Raw genomic sequence first — 24,199 nt, forward strand, 5'->3', positions numbered from 1 at the left:
ATAAGACTTTTACAGTTTTCAGTGTTGCTCCTCTTGAGAATTCTCCAAGTTCTTGCTTCCTCTGAAAGCAACCAAATTAGCCTATAGAGATTTGAATGGAAACCTGCAGAGTGCAGGATGCATGTATCTATTTCTCTGAACAGGTCATTTTTCTCTCATGGCTTCTTGCAGTCAGAGGCTGCCAAGAACAATAGTTTGCCTTAGTATTTCACATGAATACACCATGAAGCACAGTTGCTTTCACTCAGTATGAATACAAATCCTCACAATACCAAGCTCAAAAACAAACAAATGTTAATATTCAAGTATATTTCGTCATAAAGTGTGCATGTAGCAACAAAATAGAAAATGCAAACATGCATGCTTTTGGGAAGGAAGAGAGAGTTAAACAATACAGGTAGTCCTCAACTTACAACAGTTTATTTAGTGACTGTTCGAAGTTACAACGGCACTGACCATTGAAGCATCCCTATGGTGATGTGATTTAATTCAGACGCTTGACAACTGACTCACATTTATGATGTTTGCACCACGTGATCCCCTTTTGCAACCTTCTGACAAGCAAAATCAATGGGGACGCCAAATTCAGTTAAAAACCATGTTGCTAATTTAAGAACTGCAGTGATTCACTTAACAAATGTAGCAAAAGTCATAAAATTGGGCAAAACTCAATTAACAAATTTCTCACTTAGCAACATAAATTTTGGGCTCAATTGTGGTGGTAAGTTGAGGACTACCTGTACATCTGAATATCATCATTATCAACTGCTTATCATAGAGCCTTTGGAAGACAGAAAAAATAAGTGGATTATTATAGCCAAAAATATAATTTTGCAACCACCTATTAAATTGACTTACATAGTAATCTATAGACATGTAATGAAGTATGTGATTCAATTAAGCTCCCACATTTTAATATTGCATTTAATATAATATGTATTTATTTGTTACAGTTATAATTGTTTTATGTTTTTATGATGTACACCGACTGAAATCATGTGCCAAAATGGATGGCTGTAGAAATCAAATAAATATAATAAAATTAGACATCTACAGAAGAATTATGAGTAGAAAAGCAACAAATGAGAAGACTAGTAGCGTCATAGTATATGAGGTCCATAGAAGCCATTTTTTTTAAAAAAAATGGCAAAATAAATAGATAGCTAAGGCTAGAAAGCTGTCAGACTAAATGAAAAGGTAAATTGGTTTGATCCTCACATAATTATTCTTGTGTAACTTTCCACTAAAATAGCCTGCTTGTTGAACAGATATGAAAACTCAGAAAATATTTGGTCTAACTAAAGGTGTGGTTACACTTGGTTCTGTGATTGTTGTTTGTATAGGACCGGTAGCAGTCAAAAGCAATGCCAATGGATTGTTTTTCAACAAATTCAAAACACATGGATCTGGTTTAATTTTTAAAAACTAAGCAATGTATTTATTATTAGTTCTATGTTAGAATCTCTGTAGTCGCTGAAATACTGTATATATTGTTTATCAATGCATATAGGTACAGGTAGTCCTCGACTTATAACCAGTCACATAGCAACTGTTTGATGTTATAATGCCCCCCCCAAAAGCTACTTTCCGCCGTTACATAATTCCAGAGTCACTCTCCCTCCCATGGTCATGTGATCGCATTTTGGGCACTCAGCAACTGGCCACTTTTACAGGTTATTTGCAGTACCCCATGGTCATGTCACTACAATTTATGTAGTTTGCTGAAAAACAGTGTATACTTCCAATGTCTGGCACAAACCAGCCCACAGCAAACTTTAACAACTATAACTTTGCTTAATGACTGTGACATTTGTATAATAAGTGCTGCAATAAAGACTGTAAAATCAGGTCTAGTTTCATGGTGATCTACTTTATGACCATCAAAATTCATGAATGTAATTGCCAGGGTCAATTATAGTCATAACTCAAGGACTACTTGTATTTTGTGGGAAATTTCGTTCCTAAGAAGGACACTGACAAGTATTATTTCTGTAACTACATTGAGAATCACAGAAGGGTCCACTGAAATGTGTGAATGTCAAAAATTGATCCCAGAACTGAGACTGATAGTTTGGCATGTTGGGCCCTGATTATCATAAGCTCCACTTGAGGCTTGCTTGAATGAAAACCAGTATGAGGGACTGAGGCTATCATTGTCTGGATTCCTTTCTTCCTACAGTACTTTAATCACAGAAGATGCAGCAAGCAATGTTATAAATTTATTCCAGGCAGATTTGACTCTGCATGTAAGGCTAAGATGGTCTGAACAGAGTTTGTCTTCCACAAGTTTGCCATTGAACCATAAGGTGTAGATGTCATTAGTTCTTGATGAATTTAAGTTCCTAAACTGACTTAATTTTATCTAAATGGAAGATTATTTTTATGGGGCCTAAGTGGAAGTATTCCGATTTTCTGATATCTGGTAACAGAAGGAAAAACCAAAGAAGCGATGCTAGCATTTGCACCAGACACTTTTGGGTGTGGTCTCTACTGATATATTTTGTTAGTTCATCCTGTTCCAGTAATTGCTATATGGGCAGCCACCTTGCCTCATGGCAAAAGACGCGCTCTATAAGACCCCATGGAATTGCAACGGCCTGTCAGCAAAGACCACCTGTCTTAAAATTGGGGTCATTAACCTTCAGAAAGCAGATGCTTCCATCTGTTACCTTTCTCCATTCCCTCCATTCCCCAGAAGGACTGAGAATAATCTTTCACCCAAGAAAACAGCACTTGGAATCTTTAACTGTTATGCTGCAGATGCCAAGGGTGGTCCCTGAAGAGAGCTACATGGAGAACTGCCTTTATAAGTTCTGTTGAAGACAGAACTATTCAGATTCCAAATCTCCATGTAAGGTCACCTAGTATAAAGATGATCTTGATGGAAATATGCAAGAATCATTACCTACTCAAAAGAAGCCAAAATATTTTTCAAGTCCAGAGTAAGGTGATATCATTTGGAAGCGGCTCAGGGAGATGCCTCTTAATTAGCTGAAGTACAAAAGAGAGAGGAGGTAGAGTTCAATCAGCCTTCAATCAGATTCTGTTTATATTGCCAATCTCAGGAAAGATAGTTGGTTAGTTGGAGTTGGTTTTCTGATTTGGGGCTGACATTCATCTGTCAGAAAGCTTTCCTGAAATACCTTAGGACAGGGATCCCCAACCTTTTCGACGCCGCGGCCCGGTTCCGGCGTCAGCTGGGCGCCGCGGCCCGGTTTCGGCGTCAGCTGGGCGCCGCCATCTTTTGACGAAAAATCACTTCCGGTGGCGTCACGGAAGTGATTTTTCGTCAAATAGCGGCGCCAGCGCTTCTGGTGAGCTTTTTCGGGTAGAAATGGCTTTCTCCCGGAAAAGCTCACCAACGCTGCGCCATCTTTTTGACAAAAAATTGCTTTTTTACCAAAAAAGATGGCGGCGCCAGCAACCAGCGGCCCGGTAAGGCTTGTTCCGCGGCCCGGTACCGGTCCGCGGACCGGCGGTTGGGGACCCCTGCCTTAGGAGCTACTCAAGACTTCAGAGGTCATAGCAGTAAAGAAAATTAGAATGAATTTAAAAAAGGAATTATTTGGTAGCTTGATAGTGTTGCACAGCTTTGGGTAAATGTTAAATTTACAGCATACCACAACGCTAACTTATACATATTGTTGTATAACGAATTATACATGCAATACAATACAGAATAAAATATCAGACTACTTTTAAGATTCTGATCACATAGCAGCTATTCCATAAATATTTAAAATGTTCCATACCTGATACAGGAACCTTTTCACCCGCCAAAATTCCATTTTCTTGTTGAGCTACCAGATTTTTCAGTATAACTTGGGTGGCTCCCAGTCTTGGCAGTGTGACATGTGTAAGAAATGGCAAACTGTTTTTCTTGGCAAATGCCTGACTGGTTTCTCTTCTTTTTCTAAGAAAACCACCTTCTGGAAACAATACAATCCACTTGCGACTACGGCTCCTGTAATATTTTTCTAGATGTTCATGGAGGAGTATAAGCTGTTGGTCACGATAAGCTTTTCCCTAAAGTGGAAATGACAAAAAGAATACTTAATAAATTATCTGATCTCTACTTTCCTACCCTAACCAGTTATTTTTACTGAAAAACTTCAAACCAATTTGTTTCCAATAAATTGTGAATTTAGGAAATAAAGTAAACATGAAATTCATATAAATTAAAATATTTAACAGGACTTTCCTTTTTCAAAGCTAGGTTCATACATTGCAATAAGGTATAATATGCTTTGATTAGAACTCAATATGAAGTATAAACTAAGTATGTATGGATTTTTAAATAAAATATAAAATAAGTCATGGCTTATTACATTGTATGATGAGGGGTCCTTGATGTTCTCTGATCTTGGTTGTTTTCTTACAGATGTTTCATTACCCAAACTAGGTAACATCATCAGTGCTAGTAGGGAGTGGTCTTAGAAGTTGTTTGGTTGGGCTTAGCTTGTTTGACATTCCTTGATTGGGGTATTGTTTACTTCTTGATTGTTGGTCTGATGTTAATCTTGGTGTTAATCTATGCTCATGTGGGTGTTGATTGCTGGTGGAGAGGTATTTTGGACTTTTTGTCCCCTTTTTGATTGTCTCCCTTGCAGAGTGCATAAATGTTGTTTATATCAGCGGTCGCCAACTGGGTGGCCATGGCAAACTGTCCGTGAGAAAATTTTGGTGGGCTGCAGGGAAATCTCACCCCAGAACACCCCCCAAAGCAATTAATCCAAGCTGCGCAGGAACATAAGGCTGCACCGCCCACATGGCCCTATCATTTTATAAACACACTAATCCAGTTAAAAGTAAACTTCCCAAAGAACAGGCAATTAAATTAAATTTAATTATTTGTGAATTAATCATTCTTCCATTTCTTCCTGTACGTCAACAAGGTAGACCAAATTAAAAAAAACAATGCTACATAGTTCAAGATTTTTATTGTAACAGATGAATGTGTCCTCCTCCATTTTTATCTTCATGTGAGTTAGGTGGGGCCTGCCTGACATATTTACTCAATCCTCTTGCTACGTTGCTACAATATTGACTCTTTCTACTGCCCTATGTCCTGTATACTCTCCTATTGACATCATCTTACTTATTTGAGGATAAATCCAATCAAAATATGTTCCTGCCATTATTTCCTTTGCTGCTGGCTTTAAAATTAACTGCAGAGTCTCCCAATCTAAACAGTTTCTAGCCAAACGGAAATTAATATTCAAAGGCTCTAAATTGTGTTCATTACTTTTCATATTTTTCATAGAGACCTGGAGTGATCAGAAATGGAAGGAGAGAAGCAACAATCTGCTACAGAACTGAACTACACCTAAAGAAGAGCTGGAAATAGATATCAGAGTTTGCACAGCTATGATCACTCTATTTTGAACTTATGGTCTAGATCTAGGCTACTTCCATTATCCAGCTACTCTCTAAGATGGTCCATTAGGAAATGTTATTTTTCAACTCACTCTTCTTTCTCCAGGGACCATTTTTTATTGTCTTATAGCCTACACGTTCACTTTAATCCTTTTGATGTTAATATGGCTGTTTGTCCTTATCACTTTTTTCTGTCTTTCACTTTCTTTTTCTGCAAACACTGTTGAACAGCAGGAAACAAGTTTCCAAAAAGCAGAATACTGCATCTGCATCAGTAGTATTCTCTGAAATACATAGGGTTAATTGTTGGCTATCTAATAATAAATATACCGTATCTTAGAATTTGCTAAATGAATAATTAAGTAAAGGTATTTGCAAAGTTTATAAAACTACAAAAGTCACTCAATTGGGGTTCTTTGCCTACATGCCTACTATGCAGATCAAATTATAAACTAAGAGATTTATATGATTTATAAGATAGATTTATGGAAGATGAATTTTACAGCTTAAATAACCCTTTCCAAATCTGTAATTCTACAAAGAATATAATATTTTATACATCATGGTTACATTATTACAATTTCTATCCCCTGACATTTAAGGATGCAAAATATTCTGTTCCACTCCAGTTCCAAAGAATCATCTGTATGTGTAAAAACACTAAACTCTTAGATAAGTGTGTTTTACAGTTTTTAAAATGAGTTGCCCCGAGTTCTCTGAAAAGTGGGAGGTTATATAAATGTTTTAAATAAATAAGCATGGGACACACCTGTCATATAGAGAAGTCATTCAGACAAAGCCAAAATATGGATTGATATTTTATTAAAAAGTTTCACATTAGATTAGAAACTTGTGGCAAACCACGTACTCCAATCCCCAAAAGCATAGTTTGCTGTAAACAGGTCTTGTATTCTAAGTGGGTGAACAAAATAAATGGCACGTCTACAATACACCAAACCAGTATTCTTAGTAGTTACTGTGTGTTTCTCCACATTCTGTTAAATTGTTCATTAATTGTTGACACTATTTTGAAATGGATTTCAATTTAATATATAGCAACAGCAACACAATAGCACTTAGACTTATATACTGCCCCATAGTACTCTCTGGATGGTTTATAATGCCAGCATATAGCCCCAGCCATCAGGGTATTCATTTTTCCAACCATGGAAGAATGGAAGACTAAATCAACCTTGAGCCTGCAGGATTGAACTCCAGGCTGTGGGCAAAGTTAGCCTGCAATATTGCATTCTAACCACTGCGCCACCAAGGCTCTTTATATACACTGACAATCATAGCAAGGTACAAATAAATATTTAAGAAAGCAGATTTTACTACTAAAATACTTATAATTCTTGCCTGTCTTATAAAGAAGTCTCCATGAATCAGAGATACAACTCCAAAATTTGTGTATTTAAATATATGATCCATCAGCCACATCATCCGACGAACAACCTGGGAAAATTGAGATAAGAAATAGTGTGCATTCTGCATATAAACAAAACAAAAATCAGAGATAGGTTTTCTGTTCCATAGAAACAAATATATAAAAATACAAAGATATTTGCTATTAAATAGAAAACTGAATTAAATTGTATCCTGATAATGTTCATGTAAATGTTTTTACTAAAACCTTATTAACTTTCACGAAGTATTTACTAAAGCAACATTTTCTCAGTATATTTCTCCTTTCTAAAATCCTCACTTTTGCTTTATATACAATCGATAGCTATTTCTTCAATATCTTGGATAAATCATATTATTTAAAATCCATTTTCATAAATTAACATTTTTAATTTTTTTATTTCAGAAAAGAAAAAGCAAGAGAATACAAAGCAAACATATAGATGGTAAACGGGATTTGAAAAACTATATTGATTATTCAAAAATATACCCAATAATCCTTTTTAAGATCTTTAAACCTTTTTACTTTAGAAAGCATTCATTTGCAATGTTGACTTAATTTGTACATTTTTTGTAGATGTATAAAGTTGATAAAGTTAAACTAATTCTTGCATTATACCAATCACATTCATTTTAAACATGCCATTATATGTTCATTATCTTATTTGTCCCATTTTGAATGATATAATTTCTTATGCTACAAAAATGAGATAAGAAGAAAAGAGGACCAAATTAAAGTATCTAATTGCCATTGCCTGTTTCCAATTTAAAAATTTCAACAGCAATTGGGACTGGGATTGCTGTTACTAAGCAATGTGAATATAATGCATGTCACATGACCACATCATTTAGCAATGGCAATCCAGTTAGTTGCAGTTGCCATAACCTCAAGATGTGTAAGATATGTAAGAGTTGAAAGCATAGAATCACTCATTCACTCAATAGAAGAACGCTTAGCAACACGCTTTGAAACAACTATACAAGCAAGCCTAATCTCTCTTGAAAAAAAAAATACAGCACAGATAAGTGAGTACCTATCAGCTCAAAATCAAATCCCACAAAAACCACAACCACTACCTCAACTACAATCACAACTACAATCAAAAATAACCACCAAACCACAACCACAAACAATTACTATCCCTTCAAACAATTCCACAAATAATATCTCCTTACTCATCAGAGACACCATGGAACGTGAACAGAAACGTCCAAATGCCATCTTATTTGGTCTTGAAGACACCAACGAATCAGACGACATCACCAAAGTTCATGACATCATAAGCATCTCAAATACAACTAACATCTCTCCTGAAGATATCATTGAAATAACCAGAGATGGCCCTGGGTACAAATACAATGATGGCTCTATGGCCCCAAGATTTTGTAGAGTTGTATGCAAAAATGAGTCCAGCAAACGCATATTCATTCGTACAATAAACGCCATTGCAAAAACCAATCCCAACCACAAAAAACTTCGCTCAAGACCAGACTTATTCATACTGCAAAGAATCTGCTCCCGTGAACTCTGCACAGAAATCAAAAACCATCTAGACAATGGAGAAAAGGACCTATACATTGACTACCGAGCTGATTGCATCAAAAGAAAGTCACACAACCCACAACTCCACATCCAACCCCACCCCATCCAATCCAAGTTGAGAAAGTCCAGAAATATTTCACAAGAAGAGTTCTCCATTCCTCTACTCGTTGCCACCAGACTCGAAATTCTAGACCTAGAAAACCTAGAACTACGCAGCCTTCGGTCCGATCTAAGTATAGTATATAAAATCATATATTGCAATGTCCCACCTGTCAATGAATACTTCAGCTTCAACCATAACAACACAAGAGCAAACAATAGATACAAACTCAAGGTTAATTGCATCAAACTTGATTGCAGGAAATATGACTTCAGCAACAGAGTGGTCAATGTCTAGAATACTCTACTCTGTGGTTTCTTCCCCAAACCCCAAAAACTTTAACCTTAGACTGTCTACTATTGACCTCACTCCTTTCCTAAGAGGTCTGTAGGGGGCATGCATAAGCGCACCAACGTGCCTACCATTCCTGTCCTATTGTTTCTTTTATTTTTTATTTTTCTTTTATGTATCCATGTATTCATAACTAAGTTTTTACTTATACCTATTATCTTGTAAGCAATTGACAAAAATAAATAAATAAATAAAATAAAATAAAGTTGTGAAGCAGAGAAGCTATATCACACTGATGATACTCAACTTTATGACTTTCTATCATTAAATTCAATCAGTACTTTTGAATTTTCTTAAGTTCAAAAATGGGCTGGGTGAAAGAAAAAAAAAACTAGTTGAATTAGATGAAGATAAGATGAAAAGATCGTAAACAGGACTCAGGGACTGAGGATCAACCTCTTGGATAAAATTGCATTCCAGAAGGCCCATGTGGGAATATTTCTTGAACCTCAGCTGTGAGTGTATTCTTTAGTGACAGCAACAGGCAGAAAGAAGGATTTTGCACCCCATCTAGCGTACCAGCTGCATCCTTCCTGAGACAGTCAAACTTGACTGTTTATTCATGCCTCATTACATCTCATCTTGAGCACTGAAATATGCTCTACTGGGAGCTACAACATCCTTGAAAAGTATTTGAAAATTTAAGTTAATAGAAAATTCTATGTGCAAGATAGGGATTCAAATTATCCCTCTGCTGAAAGATATGTACTGATGGTCATTTCTTTACTGGGCACAATTTAAGGTGTAGTCAATCACCTTTACAGTTTTTAAAAGTAAAACTCTGGTTACCTGAGGGACAAATTGCTCCTATTACAAATTTGTTATATTTGTAAGATCAGAAATATAGGTCCTCTTAAATACATCTATACTATCAAAGGTTCATATTTTTGGCACGTGGGAATGACTCTTCTCTTGCTGTGGCATTCACTCCCTTGCATTTAAAACTGGCCTTAATTCTCTCAGGGTTTAGCAAATTTGTGAAGATCCATGCCTTCCATCAGACTTTTAACTGTCCAATGATTTGATTATTTTGTTCTTTAAATGTCTATTTTAACTTCAATACAGGTAATCCTGGAGTTATGAACATAATTGAGCCCAACATTTCCATTGCTAAGCAAGAAAGTTGTTAAGTAAGTTTTGGCTCAATTTATAAACTTTCTTGTTAAGTGAATCACTGCAATTTAGCTAATAACAAGATTGTTAAGTGAATCTGCCTTTCCCATTGACTTTGCTTATCAGAAGGTTGTAAAAGGTGATCACATGACACCGGGAAACTGCATATCATCATAAATATATGTCAGTTGCCTATCATCTGAATTTTGATCACATGACCATGGGGATGCTGCAATGGCCGTGTGAGAAATGATCAGAAGTTACTTTTTTCAATGCCATTTCTAATGTCAGTCATGAGTGGTTGTAAGTTGAGGACTATATGTATTCAAATTTTTATTTTTTTTATTGTGATGGCTATACATCAGAGCAGGTAGGTAGGCAGGTAGGGATAAACAGATAGACAGAAAGACAGACAGACAGAAATGCTGCCTGACCTAAACACTTGTGTGTCCCACTTCTACAGCACAGGCATGTAAATAATATAAGTTGAGAAGATATAAAAATATAAAATATTAAAGTATTGGATGGATATTTATGCATTAGTTTTCTAATGTTATATTTCTGAAAAAATTACTCTGATTGTTCAACAAGTACAATATATCAACAATATCTATCAAAGTAGCATACCGTGCCTTTGTCTTGAAGGCACATCATTAGAGTGCAAATATCTCCGGTTGCTTGATGGTTCACCAGCATCAAAGCTTCATCTTCTGAAACTGTTCTAATATCATCTCCCCATTCCATGACTGTCCAAAAACAGAAGGAAAAAACAGACTGAATTAAAATAACGGTCACTTATACAAATTTAGAATAGATGAAAATAACTTATGTTTCTCAGGTTTTCCAACAGATTACAATACATTGATTGGTAAATTTGCATTACTTCAAATATAATACACAAAATATAAAAATGAAGTAATAAAAATGAGGCAAAACTAAAATGTAGTAATCTTGCAGTAAAACTTATAAATCCAGGAACAAACACTGGATTTTCCATTTTTAAATTTGTAAATTATATATACTACGTATTGAACATGTATGTCAAAACTATCTTTGAAAATAAGTAAAACAATGACAAGGCAAAAAAAAAAATGAAGGCTTATAAAAATGAGGCAAAATTAAAATGTAGCAATCTGATAGGTAAATGTCTAAATCCAGAAACAAATAGGTTTTCTATTTTTAAATTTGTAAATTATTATGTACTGTTTATTGAATATGTATGTTGAAACTATCTTTGAAAATAAGTAAAACAATGATAAGACAAAGTCTCTTTCAAAGTGAACTCAACACCTGGTGATTTCATGATTATGCCTTTGAAATTTTCAAAAACTTGAAATGATTTACCATTGCATTCTTCTATTATTATTTCCTTAATTTTTTACGCCTGATATTTTCCATAAATCTCCCGATCGCATACCAATTCAGCCTGGACAAAGATGGCAAGGATGTTACAGTGCTTCAGTTTTTAATTCAAGCATTCATATTCTGATACCAAATGGTTAAAACTTTAAAAACATTGATGAATGACAAAGACCTGCATATAGTGAAACTTTTTCCTTCGCAGGTATATAAAAGTGTCTACAAACAATACTGAATCAAAGAAAAATATAGTGTATCATAAAATTCCAATTCACACAAATTCAGCCAAGATATAGTTATATTATGGTAACACCCCCAAAATGGGTCAACTTTTGTTAACCATGGGTAAATGTCATGTGATGATAGCCCATGACTGAGTAGAACAAGGAGAGCTGCAAAAGTACCATGGGGCAATATAGGGTTGTTTTTATTTTCAGCATTTAAAATCCACTCCCTGATGATGGACACACTTTGTGGTTTTCCTATGAGCATACTGATACCAACACTGATCCAATACCGTACTGAAGCTGGCTACTTTTCTTGCAGGGTAGACAGAATGATGCTTGAACAATTCTGAGTATCCATTTGTGAATTCTCCCATATGAACCATCTGCTGTTGTAAATATTACTGAACTATTCACTTCATATGTAATCATTAAGGAAAGGAAAGAACCCTGAAATATAGTCAGTCACCCAATAGTACACCTAGAAATGTAGAATGATTTCCACGAAGAGTTCCAATAAGTTCCAGTAATAATGTAAAGCTCAGTTATCTAGGAAAGCTCAGGAATGTCAATTCCTAAATATTATTCTATAAAATAACCTGAACTAATTTTAACTACACTCTGGAATTTTAACATAGAATTTTCTCACTACAATATATCCTACAGTTGCCTTGATTCCTTTAATATTTACTTTTATTATCTGTTCAGTATAAGGTTACATGCAACACATTGGAGGCTACAAAATGTTCCTAAGAAAAAATACAGTATGGAAAAGAATCATAATTATGCTGTTCCAAAAAAATTAGATTAGGTTTTAAGATTGAAAAATATTACTACTCTTAATTTTTGTAAAATTGATAGATATAAGGAAATATATCTGTAAATAATTATCACATTTTTTTTACTTAATAACAGATCATGATACGTAATTAAGAGTTCTAAATTTTTAAAGCTTGCTATGGAGGAATAGCCATCTTGAGAGAACATAAATGTCTTCTACCAATTATCTTCAAAGCCTCTGTAATAAGCAAAACTAACAGTCTCTTATTCTTATGCAGTTGACAAGACTAGTCAGTCTAAATTTTATCATGTTCAAAATACACACACACATTTTCAAACATAAAAATGTTTAAGTGGCAAGGTCAGGTTAAGGTGATGTTATCTAGTAGACGTGTCATAACTCCTAAAATATGTAAGTTCACATACAAACATAAAAAGATATATCTATACCTATTCGTAACCAGAAAAAATTAAGGTATTCCTAAAGCAATTTTAAATATTTTTGTACTTAACAAATCTGAAGATCCTAAGTTTTTCTTTTAAAAAAAAACCTGTTTTATTATTTTTATATCAAATACAATAAAACTACTGAATATACGAAAAACAAAGAATATATGTAAAAAATAAAGCCCTATAGGAGTTCCATCTCTCTCAAATGTTGAAATTAGGGGAAGGATATCAAATGCAGCACCCCTCTGGAAGAAAGATAACATCCAATAACAAAGATGCTGCATCAAGGCAGGAGGAAGAACTACCATCTGTGTCAATGGTAGAAGGTTTCTGGGACGGAAGGCTTGAGACAACCAATATTTCATCTAACGAGGTTATCCCTCTACAGGTATTACAATTATATTTTGTGCCTTTTAATAACTCACATTATCCAAAATTAGTCATATTCTGTGATCAAGCTGTAAGTCACTTCGATAATTGAGAAATATTTTGAAAACAAAGTCTTCACATTTCCTTTTGAGAAATAAAAATGTACTTAAAAATTAGAAGATACTAAAGCCTAATGATACTAAAGCCTCCATGAAATGTGCATGTAGCCAGCTACAAAAGTGAAACTTCAAAAAACATAATATTTGGGTATTTTGAAGATAATTTCAAGGATGAGAAAGAACAACATATTCAAGATAATCACTGGTTCAGCATAGTCCACTACACATTATTTGCTTTCTGTATTCTTTTATTATCTTTTCATCAGAAAGCACTAGTAGAATTACAGTATTATTTTAAAATATTCCCACAAAAGATTTGCTCAGTAAACACACAAAAAACAGGATCATCAGACTTTAAGCTAAGTACAATAAATATTACAAGGTATTTTTTCCTTCCCTCCTGAAACAGAAGGTATTCAAAGCAATTACTGAATACTAGATTGCCATTTCTATCAACTGGTGGAGAATAACATTGGAAGTTTTTAGAAAAGAACTGGTGAAATTACACAAATTGGCTACTATTGAAATGAAGGACAATTTTTAAAAATAAATGTGGAAATGAAATTAATAGTCTGAAATATTTTAGATTACCAGAAACCATCTTTGAGAAGCAGCATATTTATCCCATTACTCATTTGATTTTCATTCAGATTAACAATTGTATAACAGGGTAGAAGAATATGCTAGCAAACTAACTCACTGTCCCTTAACTATAAAAACAAATTTAACAGTTGAAATAACATTTTCACCAGTTGGTTGCATAAGAATTTTCTGTGAGTAGCATAGAAATATCTGATATTTCTTAAAAGTTCCACTGAAATAAATCATAAATTTTGTATTTGACTGGAAGGTAAATAGTGTTTAAAAGTTTTGAACCCTTTTGATTTTTCACTATTTTCACATAAATATGACATAAAATATTATCTGTTGTCTACGCAATTCCTACAAAAAGGTCACTCATGCCCTGATCATCTCCCAATTGGACTACTGCAACACACTCTTTATGGGGATACACTTAGAAAGTACACAGAAGCTTCAACTGGTGCAGAATGTGGCCCTGTGAGCTATACTAGGTGCCCAGAGAAGCGCACATATAACAACACTTCTGCTCCTGGGTCCTATGGTAGTTTGCTTCTAGGTCCAATTCAATGTTATTACCAATAAAGCCCTACATGGCATAGGGCTGGGCTGCCTACAGAACCAGCTTTGCTCCATCACATCAGCTACTCCAACTCATTCAGGCAGGGAAAGCATTTCAGCTGCGAAGTCAAGGAAGAGGGCCTTTTCTTCCACTGCCTCTGCTTTGAACATCTTGCCCTCAAAGGTGAGGAAAGTCCCCAATCTTTTGGCCTTACACAAAGTGGTCAAAACCTGGCTGTGTAGCTTTGCATGGGGGGACACAGGGGCTCACAGAAGAATTGGGGGAGAACTCCCCCTTCCCTGTATTATGAACTTCTAGTCTTCCCATCCTGGACCTCTCCAGCTTTTGTAATTTATGTTGTTTTGCATTTTTAAAATTACTAATCTTAAATTATTCAGTTTTAATGTCTTATTAAATTTAATGATTAAATTATACACCACACAGAGTGTCTATGAAAGTGGTAGACAGGATGATGAGAGAGAGAGAGAGAGAGAGAGAGAGAGATATATATACCATAGATCAGTGGTCGCCAACCAGTGGGCGAAGGACCACTGGTGGTCCATGAGAAAATTTTGGTGGGCCACAGAGAAATGTCACCCCCAAAGTACTCCCCAAAGCAATTAATCCAGGTTGCATGGGAAAACAAGGCTGCGCCGTCCACATGGCCCGCAGGAACACAAGGCTTGTGTCACTTGCACTGCGAACAACACGAGGTAGTGAGGGGAGAGGGGGGAAGGGCAGAGGGGGAGGGAACTTGCCCCACTCGCCCCACGTCGCTTCTTTCTTCTGCTTTTGGTTGCACGTAAAGAAAGCAGCAAAAATCTTTCTTTCTCTCCCCCAAACTCCGCCAGAAATGAGTCTTTGGGACCCTGCAAGGCATCCTGCTCTAAAAGGCTGCGCCAACATTTCTGGCAGAGTTTGGGGGACAGAAAGAAAGATTTCTGCTGTTTCCTTGCATGAAGCCAAAAGTCTCGCTCTCTCCTCCCCTGAGAACGGAGCTGGAGACGGTATCCTGTGATCCCAAATAAAGAATGATCGATCAGTAGGAAAACGGGGTGGGGAATATTCCTGCAGACTTTTGGGGGGGATTTTCCCAGGGTTTTTGGTCTGCGGGATTTAAAATTATGAGTTTGGTGGTCCCTGAGGTCCAAAAGGTTGGTGACCCCTGCCATAGATAGAGACAGATAGATCTAATCAAATAAAACTACTTCCAAAGAGTTTGGACTCTATCAGGCCACTGTCAGGCAGATCATGGAGGTAATTCAACCTCATTGTTACCCTTCCCAGGAGTGATCAACCAAGATCAAATCACGAAAACGAAGCAAGTAATACTCCGGGTGAACTAAAGTCCTCTCTTGTATTGGTAAATGTCAATGTTCATAAGACTATCTTCAAGAAAACTACAACATATTGTCCATGGCAAGGGTTACAAAAAGAAAGCCACTGCTGATAAAGAGAGAATATTTGTAGCCTCAGGGTTGAACTGAGGGGTCGTTGATGCTCTCTGAGCTTGATTGTTTTGCTGCAAATGTTTCATTACCAAACTGGGTAATATCAGTGCTAATAAGGAAGTAGGGTTTGCTCTGATTTTATTTGACAGTGTTAGTGGGGATGGTCTTGGTGGTTCCTTGACTGAGCTATTGTTTACTTTTGGCTTGTTTGCCTGAGTTGGTAGTTTGATTGGGGTGGGGTATTGTTTGCTTCTTGACTGTTGGTCTATGCTGGTCTGTCAAACTGGTGGCTCACAGGCTGGGTACGGCCCACACTGGCCATGCCCACCCCAGCTTCGCAAAGGCAAAAATCATCCCATTACATCACAATACAGCCCATGATGCGATTGGGCTTGACACATCTGGTCTAGTGTTAATCTCTGCTCATCCAATTGATGGCTGGTATTTAGGTTTTTTTTGTTTCTTTTTTGGCTTTTTGATTGTCTCTTGAATGGTATGTAGATGTTTTTCTCTATGCTTATCTTTATCTTTAATCAGTCATAAATAAGCACACCTGATGTCGAGCAACCTAATTAACCATTTCTTTTTCAGAAATGTGCCCTATTTCCATCAGAAAACGCAACACAATATCCTACAGAAACATTGTGATTCATATGGACAAGAGATTGTGGAAAGTCAGCAATCTGCAGGGCTTCATCTAGCCTGCTGAAGAACTGTTCCCTTCCATCCAGTTACAGCCACTTTGTTCCTCCAAGATCATTTATATGTATACGTTAGACAGAAGAAGAGAGAAGAGGTTGAAGATATTCATTACATTTTATTTTTAAAAATTGATCCTATTTCTACGGTGGGAGCGCAATCTTCTTTGGAGTCAATTTTAAAACCTATAAGTGGAAGATGCAAACTATCAGCTCTGGGTTTCTCAATTACATTTAAAGTTGTAAGGAAAACAGCTAAATATATGTTCTTCCACAGGTGATGAATTTTTACTACCCGTAGAAAATGTAGATATAATAGACATTATCTCAACTATCACAGTTCAAACAGTTTTAGCAAATAGCTATAAAAAAATGTTGACACCTGGGAAAGTCAAATGCTTCCATAATAGGTAGCAGATGATATAACTGTAAAGCACATGATACAAATGTAAGGAAAGAATTAAAGGACGGCAGGAGGATGTTCAATTTTTTTTCCCCTGCCAGGGCAGTTTTATGTATCTCATACATGAAATTTGATGCTTGTTTTCTTCCAGGCAGAGGAGCATTGAAGAATCTAGTTATTATTGACTTTTCATTACTTCAGACTTATTAAATTCTTTAAACAGATAGATTCATTATACATTAAAGAGAAAAATCATTGTACTGATATTGTTTCTTAATTCTACTGTCAGTTTGTACAACTCTATTGTAAATTCAAGAATTCTTAAACTTTGTAAGAGAAATGACCAGTCCAAATGCCATGGGTCTTTTACAATTTCAAAGATACCGAACATTCAGAAACATCGTTGAAAAAGAACCAAGGGAACCAACATAATCTTCAGAAGCAAGCATATGCAGGTAGTCCTCAACTTACAACAGGTCATTTAGTGATCTTTCAAAATTACAACAAGACTGAAAACAGGACTTACAACAGTTTTTCATGCTTACAACTGTTGCACCATCCCCATGATCACGTGAACAAAATTTGGATGCTTGTGACTCACATTCATGATAGTTACAGTGTCTCAGGGTCACATAATCATCTTTTGCAACCTTCTGACAAGCACAGTCAATGGGGAAGCCAGATTCATATAACAACCATGTTACTAGCTTAACAACTGCAGTGATTCACTTAGCAACTATGGTCAGAATGATTGGGCCAAAGCTCACTTAACATCTCACTTAGCAACAGAAATTTTGGGCTCAACTGTGGTCATATGTCAAGAACTACCTGTACCACTATAAAACAATTTTATAAAAACTCTTTTTCCTTAGCAAATTATGACTTCCATATATAGCAGCACTGCTCTCAGAATTCTTCCTTTATAAGCTTGCCATAATTACAGTTAACAAAAGTGTAATATAAAACCCACTTCCTTCTGTTTAAAGCAGCTTTCTTAATTATGCTTGGAAGTTTCAAATAAAGGCTGAAATACTCTGCGACTATTTTTGAGTAAGCATTTTTTTTAAATTAAACCTGAAAACAAGCTATACCTTAGTAACAACTATAACAATTCCAAATAACTCAAATAGACTAATTTACAGGTAGTCCTTGATTTACAACAGTTTGTTTAGTGACCATTCAAAGTTACAACAATACTGAAAGTGATTTATCACAAGTTTTTCTACACTTACTGCCATCGCAATATCACCATGGTTACATGATCAAAATTTAAATGCTTGGCAACTGACTATGTTTATGATGGATGCAGTGTCCCAGAGTCATGTGATCATCTTTTGACACCTTCTGACAAGCAAAGTCAATGAGGAAGCAGCAGCATTTCACAACTGTTACTAACTTGACAACTGCAGTGATTTACTTAGCAATTGTGGCAAAAAAGGTTGTAAAATGGGGCAAAATTCACTTAACAAATATCTCACTTAGCAACAAAAATGTTGGGCTCAATAGTGGTAAATCGAGAACTACCTGTAATGTTCAATCATAAAAAAGCACAAACACACACACACATCCTTGATTCACACCCAAGAGGTTTACTTTGTCTGGCTGAGTTCACACATCACACTACTGTAAGGCAAAATGTGATCTATATGTCTGTACTTTTAGACTGTTATATGAACTCAACCTTCATACCTTGTAAAACTTGGTTTATGGCCTAGCATCATGTTGTCATTTAATCAATAAGCCAAAAACAAATACCTCTTACAAAACTTGTGAACTAGGTCTAATTACAACTTGGGAAATACAAGATACAATGAATGCCTTACATTCATTTGATTAACTAATTAAAGCATTGTGTGAAATCATTTCACCTTGAAGAATGAATAATCAGAATTTTATGTTAAACAGAGATTACTTTACAGCCTTAAGGTTGCAATGGATATGTTATATTCAACCTCCACACCCAATTTTTGTGATCCCAAGCACCCTTTAGTTGTGTCACTGAATACATTGAACAACAAAGATTTGAAGTGTATCTTAAGAGATTTTTGGCTACTAATCACAAAAATCACCCTCAGTTTAACCTATCACATATCATTTTATAGAAATCTTCTGTTTTTACGCAATGGCAATGTCCACACTTCATATCTATTGGCTATGTTATACACATTAAAAAAAACATATAAAAACATGGAACAGTTGTTGAAGCACTTCCAGTGCACCAAGTACAACTGGAATAACTAAGATCTAAAAGTAGCAGGTCTGGCTACTTGGAATGCAGCTTAGATATACCAAGTTCTATTGTTACATATGCAAATGGGACAGCCATGCAAGAGAGTCGCATTGCATTAAACCAATGGCCACTCTGAAATAATTTGTTTCCAAGACAGAAAAACAAACCATTTATTGAACCTGACAAATTTTTTTGCCTCTGCTTCACTTGAAATTCAGACTAATTAAGAATGTTGTGAAAGCAATGAACAAGTGGAGGAGGTTTTTGTTATTTGAGACAGATGTTTCCAAGAATAACTGATACCAATATTAAAGAAGGCATTATTGTTGGTCCACAGATCAGATGTCATCAATGACAAGCAGTCCAAGGATCCATTAGTGTGGCCAGAGAAAATCACCTGGAAACCATCCAAGGGTGTAGTTGAGAAAGTTCTTGGCAACTCCAGAGCACCAAACTACATTCAGTTGGTTGATAAACTTCTTACAGTATACAAGAGAATGAAATACACATGTCATTGTAGATTCATTTTCTGCATTCACACTTGGACTTCTAGGTGCAGCAGTGATAAACACGGTGAAAGGTTTCACCAGGACATTGCCACAATGGAAAAATATTATCAGGACAACTGGAATCCACCAATGCTGGCCAATTTTTGGTGACACTTCAGCAAGATACATCATACATCGGGTACAAACAAAAATCAGCAGCAAAATGCTGTTAGCCTTATTGAACTCATGCAGCATGTCAGAAACATTATGCAATTAAAAACAATATAGTCATTAAAAATTAATTTCATATTTCTCAAGATTTCCACATGATATAATCATTCAAACTAGGTTCAGTTTGAAGGAGTCTTCATAATAATCAAACATTTTTCAAGAAGCAAAACTTGAAAAAAAATATTGTCCATTGATAATAATGACATTTCTACCAAAAAAGCTAACAGTGCAGTTTCCCGTAATTTTGAAATAAAAAATAAAAAACATTTTTAAACTCTCATGAGTTGTTTCATGACTGCCATATATGTGGCAATATACAAGTATTTAAAAACTTAATCCCAGACAATCCTATCACGTTATACTGTAGCATTGGTGTGCCCATACTATTTTGCCATCAAAAGCCTGTCTGCACCTGCAGCAAAATATTCAGTTGAAATGTTTACTAAAGGTATGTAGTAACAAGAATAGTAAAAAAAACATTTTAGAGAATATCTCCTAATACAAACTTCAAATAATTTTACCACCGGTTCGCCGAAAATGAGTGTGTGCGGCATCCGCACATGCGTATGCACATGGCTTCTGCCACGTGGCGAGGCTCGACTGAGAAGCCTTTCGGAGCCCGCTCCCCTCCATCTCTGGTTCTTCGGGGCAGCGGCTGTTTCTCTCCACATTGCTGGGAGAGCACCTTGTGCAATTTAGCAGCTTTCAAACGCTGCTCTCTTCTAAGTCCCATCCAGAAAGCTCTGCGGCACAGAGAAGCAGCAGCCATGTTGAAAGCTGTTTCCCTCAGCCGCAGTGCTTTCCAGATGGGACTTAGAAGAAAGTGGTGGCTCATAGCTGCTAAATTGCACAAGATGCTCTACCAGCAAGAGCAGCAGCAGAGAGAAGCAGCTGCCAACCCAGACAGCACATGGACCATCTCCGCAAGCAACCGAGACTCGGCAAGGGACAGAAGAAGTGGCTGCAAGATCTCCACTGCAGTGCTTTCCGGGTGGGACTTCTTACAGGTAAGAACTGTCCAGTCCATTCCCAAATTGCTTCAGCCCTCCTGCGCCCACACCGCCCGCCCCCCATGGCCTTTCAGCCTAGCGCATGCCACAGGCCGAATAAATTGCTTTGGCCCTGGTGGGCATAGTTTGAGGCCAGAGGGGGGCAGAGGCAGGTAGGCAGAGGCCCAGGGCAAGGCCGGAGCAGGGGAATGGCATGTTCCTCAACCCAGCTGAGACAAATGGCAAAGAGGCGGAGGCTCTGGGGCAAGGCCGGAGCCAGAGAATGGCGCATTCCCCGACCAGGCCGAGGTGAAGGATGAGCAGCGGCATGCTTACCTTTGGTGAGCAGAGCGGGCAAGGCATGGAGGCGAGGCGATTAGCTGGGTCGCATGGCAAAGGCAAGATATATAGGGCGGGGTGGGGTGGGACAGGTAGTGCAATTTTCCAGTTCTCCAAACTGTGCAGAATCATTACTACTGGTTAGATAGAACCGGTCCGAACTGGCTGAATACCACCTCTGATTTACATCATGCTTAACTAATGCTGTCATTTGAACTCAATAGTCTGGACATTTCCAGGTTTGAAAATGGAAATTTATATCCAAGGTTTTACCCATGTGCATCCAAGGTTAGTTACTAGTACTTTTACAAAGAGAGCGTTTTGAGGCTATTTATCCCTCTCAGTTTCTAAACCCAGAGAAAATAATTACCATAGAATATCCATCATACAACATAGGCTTCTCCTATTGTGTGATCTCCTTTCTTCTCTCCTTCAAAAACTTATGAGGAACTGGAACTGTGACAGAAGGTGAGTAGAATAAGTCATTGCCAATCCTATCTCTGGTGGCTCCATCTGATCAATTTCTGTGAATTTTATGTTTTAAATTATATGGAAGAAAGTTATTGTGAACAATCTACTACATAGTTAGGTGGAAGGCTGTCCAAAATAGCTCCTCCATAGCAAATTGAGACTGTCATGTTTCTTGGTATATGTCACTAAAGTAACTTACTCATTGTTCGTATCAGATTCAGTTGAGCATTTTCAAACTGAACTGATATGAAGTGCAAACCAAAATATCCTAGATATATATGACTGAATATTTGTGACATATTGTTATGTCATATTGTTAACATTCTTGTTCGTGTTACAAATAGTATAAATCTGCAAAATTAATTTAAAGAACAGCAATATACTGGCAGACTGCCTTAGACAATACAGTATTATAAAAACTCATTTTTAATTATTAACATTTTCTGACAACTCTTTATTAGAATAAACTTAGACAACTTTTGGGTGGCATGAACTATACTTAATTGCTTTGAAAATAGCACAGCCACATTTTAGGTTTCTGCAACAGTTTTTAAAATTTTCTCTTAAACTGCACTGCTGAAATTCAATAACTTGAACTGCTAAAATTAATACAGGTTGCATAAGGTTGCATTTTATAAATCCCTGTATTGTATATTAGCCCAAAATTGTAAGATGAAAAGCACCTACAACTTATTTTAAAATGTCCAGATATCAGAGAAAAAAACAGATACAGACTCACAGATAAGAGTTATGTATTTCCCTTCAAATATTTTTAAAACACACCCTTTATTTTAAAAATTAGTTGTCTTAAGCGTGAAGAACTATTACCTACAGATCATACCAACCGCAATGCTGCATCTACAGAGGAATTTCTGTTCATCAATTACTTACTACCAGAAGTTATACAGATTTCTTTCATGAAAGCAGCATCTACTGATCATTCATGAATTGTGTTGATTATATGTGTGTATATAATTCACAAACATAATTATTAGCACGATCCAGTAATTAAATATGACCTGGATGGGATGTAAATTATGTGGATTTAGAGCAGGTATCAAAATCATACTGAATGTGTGCTTATCAACAGATAAGCATCTGAAATACCATAGAATTTGGCCATCCTCACGTTTTTAAATATTTTTATTTCAGGCTTAATTCAGACAATAGAGAATACTTATTATAGGTCCAGTTGACCCATAAATGATGGAACAGCTTATATGCTAGAAGACAGAAGCAATTAACAATGGTTTTGATGTATAAGTGGACTGAAAATAATTTTAAATAGGGAGCAGAAGCCAAATGTACAGATACGAACTTGGGAATATCTTTCAATAGTGCACAGGTGTCAAACTCGCAGCGTCATGTTGTCATCACGTGACATTTCACTTTGTTTTCCCTCTTTGCGGAGCTGGGGTGGGCATGGCTTGCGCATGATGCATCCGACCCATGGGCTGCCAGTTTGACACCCCTGCAATAGTGATTTGAATCACAAGTGCGATGTGACTGCAAAAAAGGCAAATGCAATTTTTGAATATATCAACAGAAATACAGCTTCCAAATCTTAAGAAGCAATAATTCTACTTCAGTACTACTTATTAGTTGTCACCAGAATTCTGTCGTCTCCAAGCATCATACTTTACAGAATTAGCCAAACTGGATCAAGTTCAAAAAACAGCAATGAAAATGATCATGAGATTAGAAGGATAGACAGAAGGAATTAGATATGCTTTGCCATAAGACAACTGAGAGAGGATATGAGAATACTTTTCTAAGCGCCAGAAAGGGTACAAACACTGAACATCAAGATCTGTTCTCCATCAACCCAAAAAGATACGGAATTATGAATTTAGGTTACAAGACAGCAAATTTCAACTGAATGTTAAGAAGAAAATCCTAATAGAAAGAGGACAACCACTTATTCAAAGAAGCACTTTTGATTCCCCAAAAAGTGGATGAGTTTAGCAGAAGCAGATGTATACAACCGATTTATCACTGTTTTCATAAGAATTCTTCCTTTGAACAGAGAATTGACCTTCATGGTTTAAAGCAGAGCTGTCAAACTCCTGGCCCGCAGGCTGGATGCATCACGTTCTGGCCAAGCCAAGTTTAGCAAAGGGGAAAAAAGTCCCGATATGTCATGTGGTGCCGCTGTGTGTCCGTGAGTTTGACACCCCTGGTTTGAAGGGTATCTTTCAATTCCATTATTATGAGTATCTTTTCCTGTAACTATTCAAAATAGCATTTGTGATAGTCATTATAAAAAAATAGTATTAACTTCAGCATTCACTATGGCTGATTTCATGCACTAGTCTGTCATATTTTAACTGTGATTTATTGAACAAACCTGATTAAATTCACACAGCTCATACACTATAGTTGTCAAATCACTACAGCTGACTTTGTACAATATGATAAGCTACAAATGCAAACAGACCACCTTTTGGTTTAATGTGCTGAATAAGCTCTATAAGTTTCCAACCCACAAATTTCAATGCAACCCAAATAACAGTATCTAGGATAACATGCGGATTCAATATAACCTGCTCTTTTGCAAAAAATGGAAGTTT

The 24,199-nt window shown here is 36.4% G+C and overlaps 1 protein-coding gene across 4 annotated transcripts in view; it reads right to left on the reverse strand.

The window, feature by feature from the left end:
- The window catches only part of LPGAT1 (lysophosphatidylglycerol acyltransferase 1), a 48,298-nt gene that overhangs the window by 20,435 nt on the left and 3,664 nt on the right, over window positions 1-24,199 (reverse strand). For 2 of the 4 annotated variants that reach the window (XM_026683114.2, XM_087963543.1), the window contains exons 4-6: window positions 10,515-10,633; window positions 6,736-6,831; window positions 3,753-4,026 (exon numbers count right to left, since the gene is read on the reverse strand). In XM_026683114.2, the coding sequence (XP_026538899.1) occupies window positions 3,753-4,026; window positions 6,736-6,831; window positions 10,515-10,633 (489 nt within the window). Of the gene's footprint in view, window positions 1-3,752; window positions 4,027-6,735; window positions 6,865-10,514; window positions 10,634-24,199 lie in introns of all 4 variants that reach the window. The other 2 variants (XM_087963516.1, XM_087963524.1) reach the window with 1 other exon arrangement.

Source organism: Notechis scutatus, chromosome 1 (assembly GCF_049901735.1).
Source record: "Notechis scutatus isolate UNSWTSFEM ecotype Mainland chromosome 1, rNotScu1.2, whole genome shotgun sequence".
Classification (NCBI taxonomy): domain Eukaryota; kingdom Metazoa; phylum Chordata; class Lepidosauria; order Squamata; family Elapidae; genus Notechis; species Notechis scutatus.